General features: G+C 38.5%; 1 protein-coding gene across 1 annotated transcript in view; it reads left to right on the top strand.

Annotated features, from left to right (window-relative positions):
- The window catches only part of IRAG2 (inositol 1,4,5-triphosphate receptor associated 2), a 530,761-nt gene that overhangs the window by 371,559 nt on the left and 142,132 nt on the right, over window positions 1-17,070 (top strand). Inside the window, exons 24-25 of the mRNA XM_053719704.1 lie at window positions 4,873-4,922; window positions 5,033-5,106. Of these exons, the coding sequence (XP_053575679.1) occupies window positions 4,873-4,922; window positions 5,033-5,106 (124 nt within the window). The remainder of the gene's footprint in view (window positions 1-4,872; window positions 4,923-5,032; window positions 5,107-17,070) is intronic.

Below are 17,070 nucleotides of genomic sequence, written 5' to 3' on the forward strand. Positions count from 1 at the left end.
ACTGGTTAGTGTGTGATTACATAATGTAGACATTGTACGTGACACTAGAGGCAGCAGACCGATCAGATACACTGGCTAGTGTGTAATTACATAATGTAAACATTGTATGTGACACTAGAGGCAGCAGACAGATCAGATACACAGGTTAGTGTGTAATGTAGACATTGTATGTGACACTAGAGGCAGCACACAGATCAGATACACTGGTTAGTGTATAATGTATACATTGTATGTGACAGTAGAGGCAGCAGACAGATCAGATACACTGGTTAGTGTATAATGTAGACATTGTATGTGACACTAGAGGCAGCACACAGATCAGATACACTGGTTAGTGTATAATGTATACATTGTATGTGACAGTAGAGGCAGCAGACAGATCAGATACACTGGTTAGTGTATAATGTAGACATTGTATGCGACACTAGGGGCAGCAGACGGATCAGATACACTGGTTAGTGTGTGATTACATAATGTAGACATTGTATGTGACACTAGAGGCAGCAGACTGATCAGATACACTGGTCAGTGTGTAATTACATAATGTAGACATTGTATGTGACACTAGAGGCAGCAGACAGATCAGATACACTGGTTAGTATGTAATTACTTAATATAGATATTGTATGTTACACTAGAGGAAGCAGATGGATCATATACACTGGTTAGTGTGTAATTACTTAATGTAGACATTGTATGTGACACTAGGGGCAGCAGACTGATCAGATACCCTGGTTAGTGTGTAATGTAATGTAGACATTGTATGTGACAGTAGAGGCAGCAGACAGATCAGATACACTGGTTAGTGTGTAATTACTTAATGTAGACATTGTATATGACACTAGGGGCAGCAGACAGATCAGATACACTGGTTAGTGTGTAATTACTTAATGTAGACATTGTATGTGACACTAGAGACAGCAGACTGATCAGATACACTGGTTAGTGTGTAATTACTTAAAGGGACAGTTTACTCAAAATTTTTCTCCCCTTTAATTTGTTCCCAATGATCCACTTTACCTGCTGGAGTGTATTAAATTGTTTACAAGTAGCTCCTTTACCCTTATATTGGCATTTGAACTTGTTAATTTAGCATGTGGTATCCCCACCTATTCTGAAAGTTTGTGGCCGCGCGTACCAGCTATAGATAAGCTTTGTAAACACAGCCAGCAGAAGAAATTACACTCAGTGTGATAAAGCAGAGATAAGGTAATAAAATGTTGATTTTCCATTGTTCTCTCAAAGTATTGGTGATTGTTTTAAGGACAGATATAAGATAAAGAAGCAGGTATATGTGCACAATGTGATACAGTAATGAGATCTGATTATACCTACAAGCTCAACCTATTTTATTAGGCTGTGGCTTCAAAACACAAAATCAGAGCTATAATATACAGAAATAAACCTTAAAAAGCTAATTTTCATACATTTTTTACTCTGCAGTTGGTAAAAAAGCAATTGTAAACACATTGAGGGAAAAACTATTTTACAGTATACTGTCCCTTTAATGTAGACATTGTATATGACACTAGGGGCAGCAGACAGATCAGATACACTGGTTAGTGTGTAATTACATAATGTAGACATTGTATGTGACACTAGAGACAATAGACTGATCAGATACACTGGTTAGTGTGTAATTACTTAATGTAGACATTGTATGTGATACTAGAGGCAGCAGACAGATCAGATACACTGGTTAGTGTGTAATTACTTAATGTAGACATTGTATGTTACACTATAGGCAGCAGACAGATCAGATACACTGGTTAGTGTGTAATGTAGACATTGTATGTGAAACTAGGGGCATTGGTTAGTGTGTAATTACATGATGTAGACATTGTATGTGACAGTAGAGGCAGCAGACAGATCAGATACACTGGTCAGTGTGTAATTACATGATGTAGACATTGTATGTGACACTAGAGGCAGCAGACAGATCAGATACACTGGTTAGTGTGTAATTACTTAATGTAGACATTGTATGTGACAGTAGAGGCAGCAGACAGATCAGATACACTGGTTAGTGTATAATGTAGATATTGTATGTGACACTAGAGGCAGCAGAGAGATCAGATACACTGGTTAGTGTGTAATGTAGACATTGTATGTGACAGTAGAGGCAGCAGACAGATCAGATACACTGGTTAGTGTGTAATATAGACATTGTATGTGACACTAGAGGCAGCAGAGAGATCAGATACACTGGTTAGTGTGTAATGTAGACATTGTATGTGACAGTAGAGGCAGCAGACAGATCAGATACACTGGTTAGTGTGTATTGTAGACATTGTATGTTACACTAGGGGCAGCAGACTGATCAGATACACAGGTTAGTGTGTAATGTAATGTAGACATTGTATATAACAGTAGAGGCAGCAGACAGATCAGATGCACTGGTTAGTGTGTAATGTAGACATTGTATGTGACAGTAGAGGCAGCAGACAGATCAGATACACTGGTTAGTGTGTAATGTAGACATTGTATGTTACACTAGGGGCAGCAGACTGATCAGATACCCTGGTTAGTGTGTAATGTAATGTAAACATTGTATATAACAGTAGAGGCAGCAGACAGATCAGATACACTGGTTAGTGTGTAATTACTTAATGTAGACGTATGTGACACTAGGGACAGCAGACTGATCAGATACCCTGGTTAGTGTGTAATATAGACATTGTATGTGACATTAGAGGCAGCAGACAGATCAGATACACTGGTTAGTGTGTAATTACTTAATGTAGACGTATGTGACACTAGAGGCAGCAGACAGATCAGATACACTAGTTAGTGTGTAATGTAGACATTGTATGTGACAGAGGCAGCAGACAGATCAGATACCCTGGTTAGTGTGTAATGTAGACATTGTATGTGACATTAGAGGCAGCAGACAGATCAGATACACTGGTTAGTGTGTAATTACTTAATGTAGACGTTGTATGTGACACTAGGGGCAGCAGACTGATCAGATACCCTGGTTAGTGTGTAATGTAATGTAGACATTGTATGTGATACTAGGGGCAGCAGACTGATCATATACCCTGGTTAGTGTGTAATGTAATGTATACATTGTATGTGACACTAGAGGCAGCAGACAGATCAGATACCCTGGTTAGTGTGTAATGTAATGTAGACATTGTATGTGATACTAGGGGCAGCAGACTGATCATATACCCTGGTTAGTGTGTAATGTAATGTAGACATTGTATGTGACACTAGAGACAGCAGACTGATCAGATACACTGGTTAGTGTGTAATTACTTAATGTAGACATTGTATGTGACACTAGAGACAGCAGACTGATCAGATACACTGGTTAGTGTGTAATTACTTAATGTAGACATTGTATGTGACACTAGAGGCAGCAGACTGATCAGATACACTGGTTAGTGTGTAATGTAATATAGACATTGTATGTAACAGTAGAGGCAGCAGACAGATCAGATACACTGGTTAGTGTGTAATGTAGACATTGTATGTGACAGTAGAGGCAGCAGACAGATCAGATACACTGGTCAGTGTGTAATTACATGATGTAGACATTGTATGTGACACTATAGGCAGCAGACAGATCAGATACACTGGTTAGTGTGTAATTACTTAATGTAGACATTGTACGTGACACTAGAGGCAGCAGACAGATCAGATACACAGGTTAGTGTGTAATGTAGACATTGTATGTGACAGTAGAGGCAGCAGACAGATCAGATACACTGGTTAGTGTGTAATGTAGACATTGTATGTGACAGTAGAGGCAGCAGACAGATCAGATACCCTGGTTAGTGTGTAATGTAGACATTGTATGTTACACTAGGGGCAGCAGACTGATCAGATACCCTGGTTAGTGTGTAATGTAATGTAGACATTGTATATAACAGTAGAGGCAGCAGACAGATCAGATACACTGGTTAGTGTGTAATGTAGACATTGTATGTGACAGTAGAGGCAGCAGACAGATCAGATACACTGGTTAGTGTGTAATGTAGACATTGTATGTTACACTAGGGGCAGCAGACTGATCAGATACCCTGGTTAGTGTGTAATGTAATGTAAACATTGTATATAACAGTAGAGGCAGCAGACAGATCAGATACACTGGTTAGTGTGTAATGAAGACGTATGTGACACTAGGGGCTGCAGACTGATCAGATACCCTGGTTAGTGTGTAATATAGACATTGTATGTGACATTAGAGGCAGCAGACAGATCAGATACACTGGTTAGTGTGTAATTACTTAATGTAGACGTTGTATGTGACACTAGAGGCAGCAGACAGATCAGATACACTGGTTAGTGTGTAATGTAGACATTGTATGTGACAGAGGCAGCAGACAGATCAGATACCCTGGTTAGTGTGTAATGTAGACATTGTATGTGACATTAGAGGCAGCAGACAGATCAGATACACTGGTTAGTGTGTAATTACTTAATGTAGACGTTGTATGTGACACTAGAGGCAGCAGACTGATCTGATACCCTGGTTAGGGTGTAATGTAGACATTGTATGTGACATTAGAGGCAGCAGACAGATCAGATACACTGGTTAGTGTGTAATTACTTAATGTAGACGTTGTATGTGACACTAGAGGCAGCAGACGGATCAGATACACTGGTTAGTGTGTAATAAGACGTATATGACACTAGGGGCAGCAGACTGATCAGATACACTGGTTAGTTGGCACCTTTCTGTAGCCTATGGATACCTTGGCCTGAAGTGAGACTGGATGTTCTATGTGAGTCAGAAGATTGTAGATAAACAAATGCTTCCTGCTGTCTGTTCATCCCATTTCCCTGAAATTTTATATAACTAGCTATAATCTTTGTTACTGTAGATTTTTATTTTTTTGATTATCTTTTCATTTCTCCATCTAGGAATCTGTTCCAGCTGAAAGTTTACCGACAGCTGTTGTCTTTAATACAAGGTCTCATTTTAGATCTGTTTTATTTTTTTATATATAAAGAAAACAAAAAAAAATTAAACAAATTATGTAACTTTGCCTCAATCCCTCCTTTTTTTTTTTTTTTGTTTTAGCAATACCTCTATAAATTCAAATGCAGTTGCTGATTGTGTTTCATCTTCCCTGGAGAACACACTCATTTCCTCCGGTGAGTAGATTTTTTTTTTTCTTGGAAGCTCAGTAGCCAACGTAGTCTGTGATATTCACACAGTGACCAGGTTAGTTGTATCTGTTCTCTTGCAACAAGTTCTTTGTTTAGAACTCTAAGTTTCTGAATTTGTTGGGCCATTGACTTCACACCTGGTTGTTTTATTTAATTAAACCCTGGTACTGGTATTTACGGAAGCCCAGAGAGGCCATGCATTTTAATATTTTTTAACTTGTTTTTTCAACATAACATAAGTTGTTTTTATAAAGATTTCAGGTAGGAAGTGTTACAGTGGTGGAGCAGACTGATTGAAAGGGAAAGCAGCTGCCGAGGCTGTAACAGCAGCCTGTGCTCTATCCCTTTTTCATACCCCATCCAAGGATTTTATCAGATATTCATGCCATTTATACATTGTAGTGCCCTCAAACTGCAGGTCTTAAAGGAGTAGCTGTTTTTTGTTACTGATATCCCTGTGTTTTAAAGGACCAATCAAAACAGTAGATTTGCATAATCAACAAATGCAAGATAACAAGACAATGCAATAGTACTGACAATTTTAAGTTGTCTTTTCCCACTCCCCCTGTACCATGTGACAGCCATCAGCCATTCACAAATGCATACACGTAACGTGTGACAGCCATCAGCCATTCACAAATGCATACACACTTATTCTTGCGCATGCTCAGTAGGAGCTGGTGACTCAAAACGTTTAAATATTAAAAGACTGTGCACATTTTGTTAATAGAAGTAAATTGGAAAGTTTTTTAAAATGACATGCTCTATCTGAATAATGAAAGTTTAATTTTGATTGTGTCCCTTTAAGACACGGTGTAATCAATAAATTCCCACCACCTACCCCTTTTAAAGGGGCATGTGGGTGGATTTGAATGATTACCCTGTGTTTTTTTTTTGTTTTGTTTTTTTCATTTTTTTTTTATTGAGGAAATATATAACATTTATACATTTGCATTGTTTTGACAAGTGTCAATTTACATAGATTCTGTATTAATGTCCTGACCATTATTGACTTTTCCATGTTGTTTCAAACACGTGCAATATCAGTGCATGGCAAAGTTCATATTCAAGTTATCATTTCCGTTTTACAAATGGTTATGTTATACTGAGTGGTCATTGTATAAAAATTAAACTTAAACCATTTTCAACATGAAAATTAAAATCAAAATTAATAACAAAAAACACAAATAAAACAAAAACTGAGTCGTGCTCGCTCTTTCCTGCAGATTGCTTTACCCAAAGGGATTCCCAATGCTATGTCTATCTATTTGTTTCACTATTTTGCTGCCTATTTCCCTAGTCTCTATGTCAGGGTGTCTAGGTTAATGTCCTAATACCAAACCGTGTGAAGTTTAATTTGGTATATTATGTCTCGAGCATTATTCTCGGTCCTATGTATGTATTTTTGTGGCGTGAATGGATTTTACATTATTTCTATCTATCTATATTTTAATTTTTCGATCTGTGACAAACGCTGTTAAAGGTGTTGTATATCCCCATTCCCTCTGCCTTTGGTATCCCTTATCTAAGCCTCCCATCAATTCAGCATTGGTGGGTATCGGGAATAGAGGGGCAGGTGGGTAGAATTTTATTATTTACCCTGTGTCTTAAAGGAGTAGTTGAGGTGATTTTACTGATTACCCTGTGTCTTAAAGGGGTAGTTGAGGTGATTTTACTGATTACCCTGTGTCTTAAAGGGGTAGTTGAGGGTGATTTTACTGAATACTCTGGGCCTTAAAGGGGCAGGTGGGAGAATTTTTTTCTTACAATGTTTAAGAATGTGACATACTGTTTGGGGTCTGTGCGCTGGATGTTTCATTATGTGACACTATTTTGGGGTCTTTGCTCTGGATGTTTCAGTATGTGATGAACTATTTGGCATCTGTGCTTTGAGTGTTTCAGTATGTGATGAACTATTTGGCATCTGTGCTTTGAGTGTTTCAGTATGTGATGAACTATTTAGCATCTGTGCTTTGAGTGTTTCAGTATGTGATGAACTATTTGGCATCTGTGCTTTGAGTGTTTCAGTATGTGATGAACTATTTGGCATCTGTGCTTTGAGTGTTTCAGTATGTGACACTATTTGGTGCCTCTTTAAATTTAATTAGTAGATTCAGATGCCTGTTTAATTTCTTACACACAGACACACACACAAGGTCTATCTCCCAGGACGGGGGAGACCTTGACGTGGTCCTGGGCTTGATCCTTTGGCGCCAAATGTAACCGACTTCCCCCAGTTTTACTTTTAAACATTACTGAGTATCTGCTGGCGAGTGCCAGGTTTTCTGTGTGTTGTGTTTATAATGTTTATAATGCTTCCCTGTAGGGCTGTCACCCAGGCTGTTCAGGGGTTAACTGCCTGAGTTGCTGGGAACTGTGCAGCTGTCTGTCAGTGTTCAGGGCTGTGGAGTTAACAGTGGCTTAGGATGTGTACCCAATCCAGTCTGTGAGTGCGGTCCATTCCTGTGTTTTGTATTTATATAGGGGAGATTACAAACGCCTGTGTCACCTTGGGAGGTTCCCAGTTGGTTTGTTTGAAAGTATTCATTGTGTGGGTGCTGGTTTAGGGTCCCAGGAAGAGGGGATACTTTGATGTGGTCCTGGGCTTGATCCTTTGGCGCCAAATGTAACCGACTTTCCCCAGTTTTGCTTTTAAATATTACTGAGTATCTGCTGGCGAGTGCCAGATTTTCTGTGTGTTGTGTTTATAATGTTTGTAATGCTTCACTTTGGGCCTGTGCCCTGAGTTGCTTGTAACTGTGCAGCTGTCTGTCAGTGTTCAGGGTTGTGGAGTTGACAGTGGCTTGGGATGTGTAACCAGTTTAGTCTGTGAGTGGGGTCCATTCCTGTTGGTTATATATGTATATGTTCAAGACTCCCAAAATCAATTTCTTTGGTTCACATGTTTTTATTCATATTTCAAATACATAGTACACATGTACATAAGTACAAGACTAACGTTTCGGCCCCAGCATAGGCCTTTCTCAAGGTGCACAATATACAAACACAGCGGTTTAAATACCCTGAGCTACACAATTTCTTGCCAGGTTCCCAAGCTGACGCCACATACCTTACTCCTTCCATACTCTGCCTCATATCGCCACCTAGTGGACATTTCCATGTACTGCATTCTTTGCCTCCTCATTTTCTTATTGGGCTTGCTGAAAAAGAACGGGAACTGTCATCAATGCTAAAGGAACACAGATGTTATCATACATGTTTCAGAATACATTTCAAAACGGAAACCAAGGTATGATTTACAAAAATATGATTTACAAAAAACATGCTAAGGGTAAGAATGTATTCAGCCCTTTTGGCTGGCTTGAATCTAGCTCATTAATCCAGCTAGCCTCCCTTTGGAGCAGCTGCTTCTTCCTACCCCCACCCCCTGACCTGCTTCACTATCTGGTCAATTGGGGCACATCTCAAACTAGAAGTGGGATGTTTACTCTCCAAAAAATGTTTTGCAACTAGTTGGTCAGTTTTGCCAGAGTCAATTGCTGCCCTGATGCTGGATCTATGCACCGCCATCCTCTCCTTCAGCATGCATTCTGTCATCCCTACATAGGACTTTCTACAGGGACACTTAATCAAGTAAACCACATATTTGGATTCACAATTCAATGCATTTTTAATTTTTATATTTCTTATGCAAAACAGAAAGAGAAGCAGTTTGCCAGGAATGAACAGCAGCATCAATAGCTTGTTCTATGGCCCGGTTACCACCTGGAAGTAGCTTCTTTCTGCCCAATTGTGCTTTTCACAGAGGAAAACTTTCCTGTAGTATATCAGTCTGATCCGCCGACATGGTCAGTCCAGACCCAAAATACCAGGCAATTCTCCTCTGAACAAGGAAAAGGCAACCCCAGATGATCGTTTTGGCCTTCTGTGGGCCTCGTCAGTGAGGTGTAGCCATATTCCTCTAAGCACATTGGGCAAGGAGTCCACGTCTGGTTTCCCCCATCACCCATAGGGAGACTATCCCCAGGGTCATATTTACATATGCAAAACAGAAAGAAAAGCAGTCTGCCAGGAACGAACAGCAGCATCAATAGCTTGTTCTATGGCCCGGTTACCACCTCGTAGTAGCTTCTTTCTGCCCAATTGTGCTTTTCACAGAGGAAAACTTTCCTGTAGTATTCTACTGTGGCTAAATGTCTCCTAAAATGAGACTTTTGCGTGTTATACATCCATGGCATTTGTTTACCCCTGGTTTTCTACTCAAAAAGTGAGTGCTTCTTGTCTCATTTCTCTGTCGGATCTGCCTTAATCAGTAAATCCTTAAAACTTTTACCCCTCCTTTATGAAAAAATAGGGCATTCTTTCACATACGGTTTTAATCTGTCCTCTGCTCTCAATATATCCCAGTTTCTTAGAACAGCTTTTCCAAATTTCCAGATATGTTGTGTAATCAGTCACCAAATGTAACAGATTATCATCCCCTTTCTGTCTTATCTCTTATTATATTGGCATGCCTAAAACCTGCTTCTGGCCTTCCTCAACTAATTTGTTAGCACAGCCCCTTTAGACAAATCTTTCCCCCATGTTTTTTTTACATATATCTGGGAACCTCAGAATGGATTCCCCCTGTCATCTATTCCAGTTACAGTAGCGCAATAAAACAGTATCTATAGACAGATACACAAGGAAATAAAGAATTGCAGACGGCACTGTATCTCCTCGTGTAGACATAAATTTTTATAATATATGCACTTTATGTCCCTTTCAACATAAGTTCCATCCAAAATAGGGGTACGTACTACCTCTTCCATCAACCTATACCTCCCAGACATATATATATCACATGAGCAAGGACTTGTGATTAAAGCGCATAAGACCTCCTTCCTATAATCACCTGAGAGTACCAGGTGACGCTGCACCACAGAGTGTGTGAGAGCTGTGGATAAACTAATATATATTTGTGGTATTAGTGCAATAAGGTTAAATGTAGGACCACATAAATAAACATACGACATACAATATATCGAACTTAATTATCTCATGAATTGAGGATATCTCCAATACAGTCTGTAGTAAAAATACAAAAGTCCAGAAAAAATACAAACAGAAGTAAAAATATACATTGTAAAAAATAGTAGTATTTTTGCAGGGAACAAATTCAGCGTCTATAATCCAAAAGGTAAACTTCTGTAGTGAGATGCACCAAAAAAAACAATCAGTCTGCCTTAGGCAGTTCTATACGGGCTACCTGGTCCTGGTAGTTTGTTCTCACAATAATCGTGAAGCTGATTCATTCCTTGTGTGAATTACACAATTTTATCTGTCACATACCTCATTTGTTGGTTATTCTAGTAAGCATACTTACAACGGACCCGTTGATGTGTGTATGTAGTTAGTTAATAAATCCAGTATTACACTATTGGTGTCCCCTTCTGTTTTATTGTATAATCCACATTGGAGCATTCTGCAGAACCTACTTGTCATTCTGGGGGAGAGAGAGGAAATGATAGGAGAGAAAAATACACCTTTAACGTTCCCTGCCAGACTCCATATATAAAAACGGATGAGTTCCGGTGTTGGCGATATACTTACCTCATTTGATTGAGGTGAAATCTGGTGAGTACCCATCTATAATCAGATATGGATAGAAAAATCTGCACACTTGAATATCCAGACTGATTGTTTTTTTGGTGCATCTCACTACAGAAGTTTACCTTTTGGATTATAGACGCTGAATTTGTTCCCTGCAAAAATACTACTATTTTTTACAACGTATATTTTTACTTCTGTTTGTATTTTTTCTGGACTTTTGTATTTTTACTACAGACTGTATTGGAGATATCCTCAATTCATGAGTTCGATATATTGTCAGTTCGATATATTGTCTGTCGTATGTTTATTTATGTGGCCCTACATTTAACCTTATTGCACTAATACCACAAATATATATTAGTTTATCCACAGCTCTCACACACTCTGTGGTGTAGCATCACCTGGTACTCTTAGGTGATTATAGGAAGGAGGTCTTATGCGCTTTAATCACAAGTCCTTGCTCATGTTTTATTTGTAATTTTGGGAAGTCTAATAGGGATCTTACTTCCTTTTTGTGATCTAGCAGCTTTCTCCTTCTTTGCAGCTACTTGTGTTTATTATTTGTCTGTTAATACAGCCAAATTGTAGCCCTTGAGTTTGTAAACTGGGTAGGTTCCACCTGCAATCTCTCACCTGGGCAAGTCCAAAGCGCAGTCCCCGAGTTTTTGGTCGTTCTGATAATTTACTCTGGTCCTCTTGTTTTCCAATATATATATATATATATATATATATATATATATAAGTATTTTGGATTTGATAGGGTCAAGCACTCCCATCGCTTATCTGTATGTCCAATGCCCTGGGTGCAGGCCTAAAAATGCATATACAGTTTATCAAGAAAAGGCACACTCGCAGGGTCTTCAACGAAATAGGGTTTTAATACTCACAAGGAGTAACATTTTGGGGTTTGCTATGGTTTGGCACTTTATGTATTTATATAAAGTTCTAAATATATGTATTGCACTTATATTTACCATGATTCAGGTTTCAGTATATTTCCTTTTGCAGACTGTCAGTTTCATATCTGGGAAATGCATTTTTTAGGAAAATGTATTTCTTACCTGGGGGTATAGTCTTTTTTCAATTGACTGTCATTTTAAATTCACGGGCGGAATTGGGCTCATGAGGGCGCGAAATGCCAAACTATATTGCGTCATTTTTGGCGTGAGATTTTTTGACGCAAAGTTACGTTCGATGATGCAAATTCGTCATTTCCGGCGTCTTTGTCGATGCCGAGTCCTTTCACAAGGTTGCGTCTTCATTGACGCGAGTGTGTCATTTCCGGATGATGTTAGCACCAAAAAACTTTCTCTGTTTGCTTTGTGCGCCATACTTGGCGCCAAATATTTTCATTATTTTAAACCCCATTCCTATTTGCCTCTTGCCTTTTTTCTCTATCAGAGGGCTATGCTGTTTGCATTTATTTCCCATTCCTGAAACTGCCATATAAGGAAATTGATAATTTTGCTTTATATGTTGTTTTTTCTCTTACATTTGCAAGATGTCTCAATCGGATCCTGTCTCAGAAATCACTGTTGGAATCCTGCTGACTGATAACAGTTCTACCAAAGCAAAGTACATTTGTTGTAATCTTGTGGAGATTATAGCTCCAGCTCTGGTTTGTAATAAGTTGTCATGATAAACTTTTACATGCAGAGAATGTGTCCATCAGTACATTGCCTGTTGCTGTTCTTTTAACATCTTATGTACAAGATTTACCTGTGAATTTATAAGAATGTATTGCTGATTCTATTCAGAAGGCTTTGTCTGCCATCCTGCCTTCTAATAAATGTAAAGGTCTTTTAAAAGTTCTCATAAAATGTATGAAATTTCAAATGACCGACAATATACTGAATTATCCGTCTCTGATGAGGATCTATCTGATTCAGAAGATACTTCCTCAGATATTGACACTGACAAATCTACTTATTTATTTAAAATGGAGTACATTCGTTCTTTGTTAAAGAAGTGTTGATTATATTGGATATTGAGGAGACTAGTCCTCTTGATATTAAAACTAGTAAACGTTTAAATTCTGTTTATAAACCTCCTGTGGTTATTCCAGAGGTTTTTCCAGTTCCTGATGCTATTTCTAAGGAATTGAATAGGCCTGGTGGTACTTTTATTCCTCCTTTAAGGTTTAAAAACTTGTATCCTTTGCCAGCAGTTAGACTGGAGTTTTGGAAAAAGATCAGCAAAGTTGATGGGGCTATCTCTACTCTTGATAAATGTACTACTATTCCTACGGAAGATAGTACTTCTTTTAAAGATCCTTTAGATAGGAAACTTGAATCTTATCTAAGGAAAGCTTATTTATAGAGCTGCAACAACTAATCGTCATAATCGATAATAATCGATTATCAAAATAGTTAACAAATCTCATAATCAATTAGTTGGTCTGTGCACAACACCAGCTACTTCACTCTAATGAACTCCTGCACATGGTATTGTGTTGTATGACTATGTCCTTAGCCTAAAGGACGTCTACAGACATCTACTTTTCACTTTTTCAGGACAGTATAAGTTTACAACTACCCCTGGCTTATGTGTAACCCAGATATAATAGCAATCATTTGGATTGTTTATATTAAATCAGATGATTTGTAACTATGCTTTTCATGATATAGTGCCAAGCTTGTTATTTACACCTAGCCCCTAGATTGATGGGAGTTATTTAAATTGGCCGACGGACATTTGGCCAACGGACAGAATGCCGAAGCATGTTCTGAGTTTGGCCGAGGGAAGATACGCTCCAGAGTGCTGCAACCGCCTCTGGGAACCTAGCCATGGGTCCCAGCCCGCACGTCTTGTAATTCTCTGTCTGGGAAATTATCTATCTATCAAATCTATCTATCGAATTTATCTATCAAATCTATCTCGTGTCCGGACTGTTATCTGACAGCCACTTGTGTGTCGGCCAAATGTCCTTCGGCTAATAGTCCAGCCATGAAATAAATGTGTAAGGATTTGTCCTGTTATTGATATATAGACCTTAGCGCTTTTGATTTGTTTTTTATTGTTTTTTTTATATTTTTAATAAATTGTGATAATATGTATCAGATTCAACCTTTATAAGGATATATGTTATTTTTAGAGCGGACTAGATATTTTCCCCTAACCTTATAGCTGGTTATTTACCATTGCATATAGATATTCAAGATATTTTTTATGTTAGAATGAAGTCAAGGGTTACTTTATTGAGAGGCCCCTTGCCAAGGTGGAAAACACTTTGCATTGGTGAAGAGCTAACAAGGATAAATATCCCACTTTGGTGAACTTGGCAAAACCCTACTTATGCATCTCAAGCACCTCAACACCATCTGAGTGCCTCTTCTCTGCTGCAGGAAATATAGCTGCAAACCGAGAACCAGACATAGCCAGAAGCATGTGGACATGTTGAGATTTTTTGCTATTCAATGCAAAGTTTCTGAAAGAGTGATTAACAGAATGTTATTAACAGTGATAGTCTAACTATTTCTAGTTCTACCTCTTTTCAAACAGATTTTAGTTTTGTTTGATTAAAAAAATGTGCTCTGGACAAGCAGTTGTGTTAATGTAAAGTTTTAGTTTGAAGTTTATATTTTTAACACTCGGTATGTGGATTTTATTTAAAATATAGGAAACAACTATTGGTTTTTTTTATATATATATTTATTCTATTAATCGAAAAAATAATCGGCCGATGAATCGATTATGAAAATAATCGTTAGTTGCAGCCCTACTTATTTATATTCAGGTCATCTTCTTAGGCCTGCAATTTCTTTGGCTGATGTTGCAGCTGCTTCAACTTTTTGTTTGGAAACTTTAGCGCAACAAGTATCGGATCATGATTTGTCTAGTATTGTTATCTTGATTCAACATGCTAATAATTTCATTTGTGATGCCATTTTTTGATTTCATCAAAATTGATGTTAAATCTCTGTCTTTAGCTATTTTAGCTAGAAGAGCTTTGTGGCTTAAATCTTGGAATGCTAATATGACTTCCAAGTCCAGATTGCTATCTCTTTCTTTCCAAGGTAATAAATTATTTGGTTCACAGTTGGATTCAATAATTTCAACTGTCACTGGGGGGAAGGGAGTTTTTTTGCCTCAGGATAAAAGATCTAAGGGTAAATCTAAAGCTTCTAACCGTTTTCGTTTCTAAATAAGGAACAGAAACCTAATTCTTCCCCCAAGGAATCTGTTTCCAATTTGAAGCCTTCTTCAAATTGGAATAAATCCAAGCCATTTACGAGATCAAAGCTAGCCCCAAAGTCCGCATGAAGGTGCGGCCCTTATTCCATCTCAGCTGGTAGGGGGCAGATTTAAGTTTTTTCAAAGATGTTTGGATCAGTTTGGTCCAAAATCATTGGATTCAGAATATTGTCTCTCAGGGGTACATAATAGGATTCAAAGTAAGACCGCTTGTGAGAAGATTTTTTCTCTCACGCATTCCAGCAAACTCAGTAAGGCTCAGGCTTTCCTGAAGTGTGTTTCAGACCTGGAGTTATCAGGGGTAATCATGCCCGTTCCGTTTCAGGAACAGGGTCTGGAGTTTTATTCAAATCTATTCATTGTCTCAAAGAAACAAAAATTAATTCATACCAGTTTTGGATCTAAAAATTTTGAATCGATATGTAAGAGTACCAACTTTCAAAATGGTGACTATAAGGTCTATTCTGCCTTTTGTTCTGCAAGGGCATTATATGTCCACAATAGACTTACAGGATGCATATCTTCATATTCTGATTCATCCAGATCGCTATCAGTTCCTGAGCTTCTCTTTTCTAGACAAGCATTACCAATTTTTTGCTCTGCCTTTTGGCCTAGCGACAGCTCCAAGAATCTTTTCAAAGGTTGTCGGTGTCCTACTCTCTGTAATCAGAGAGTGGGGTGTTGCGGTGTTTCCTATTTGGACGATATTTTGGAACTTGCTCAGTCTTTACGTTCTGCAGAATCTTACATGAATCAACTACTGTTGTTTCTTCGAAGACATGGTTGGAGGATCAATTTACCAAAAAGTTCTTTGATTCCTCAGACAAAGGTAACCTTTGTAGGTTTCCAGATAGATTCAGTGTTCATGACTTTGTCTCTAACAGACAAGAGACGTTTGAAATTGGTTGCAGCCTGTCAGAACCTTCAGTCTCAGTCATTCCCTTCAGTAGCTATGTGCATGGAAGTTTTTGTTCTCATGACTGCAGCATCGGACGCGATCCCCTTTGCTCGTTTTCATATGAGACCTCTACAGTTTTGTATGCTGAACCAATGGTGCAGGGATTATACAAGGATATCACAATATCCTTAAATCCCAATCCTTAAATCCCAATGTTTGTCTTTCTCTGACTTGGTGGTTATATATGTATAATTCTAGGGGCCTCTTTCGTTCATCCAACCTGGACTGATGCAAGTCTTTCAGGTTGGGGAGCTGTTTGGGGATCTCAGACAGCACAAGGGGTTTGGAAATCTCAAGAGGCGAGATTACCAATAAATATTCAGGGCTCTTCAGTTTTGGCCTCTGTTGAAGAGAGAACCGTACATTTGCTTTCAGACAGACAATATCACAACTGTGGCATATGTCAATCATCAAGATGGGACTCACAGTCCTCAAGCTAAGAAAGAAGTATCTTGGATACTTGTTTGGGCGGAATCCAGCTCCTGTCTCATTTCTGCGGTTCTTATCCCAGGTATAGACAATTGGGAAGCGGATTACCTCAGTCGTCAGACTTTACATCCGGGAGAATGGTCTCTCCACCCAGATGTGTTTTCTCAAGTTGTTCAGATGTGGGGGCTTCCAGAAATAGATCTGATGGCATCTCATCTAAACAAGAAACTTCCCAGGTACCGATCCAGGTCCAGGGATCCTCAGGCGGAAGCAGTGTTGATGCGTTGACACTTCCTTGGTGTTATCAACCGGCTTATATTTTCCTGTCTCTAGTTCTTCTTCCAAGAGTGATCTCCAAAATCATCATGGAGCTATTGTTTGTGCTGCTGGTGGCTCCAGCATGGCCTCACAGGTTTTGGTATGCAGATCTTGTTCGGATGTCCAGTTGCCAACCTTGGAAAATTCTTAAGGCCAGACTTTCTATCTCAAGGTCAGTTTTTCCATCAGGATCTCAAATCATTAAATTTGAAGGTATGGAAATTGAACGCTTAATGCTTAGTCATAGAGGTTTTTCTATGATATTTCTGTGATTAATAACATAGTAACATAGTAACATAGTAGATAAGGTTGAAAAAAGACTGAAGTCCATCGAGTTCAACCTATACAAATCTAAAATACTTACAAAAAGCTCCAGTTAAGCTTAAATAACCCCATTAAAATGTGACCCATTTAATACTAGCAATCATATCCATGAATTTTGTTTATATACAGAAATTTATCCAGACTATTTTTAAATGTATCTATGGTATTGGCAT

This window comes from Bombina bombina, chromosome 6, assembly GCF_027579735.1.
Source record: "Bombina bombina isolate aBomBom1 chromosome 6, aBomBom1.pri, whole genome shotgun sequence".
Lineage (NCBI taxonomy): Eukaryota > Metazoa > Chordata > Amphibia > Anura > Bombinatoridae > Bombina > Bombina bombina.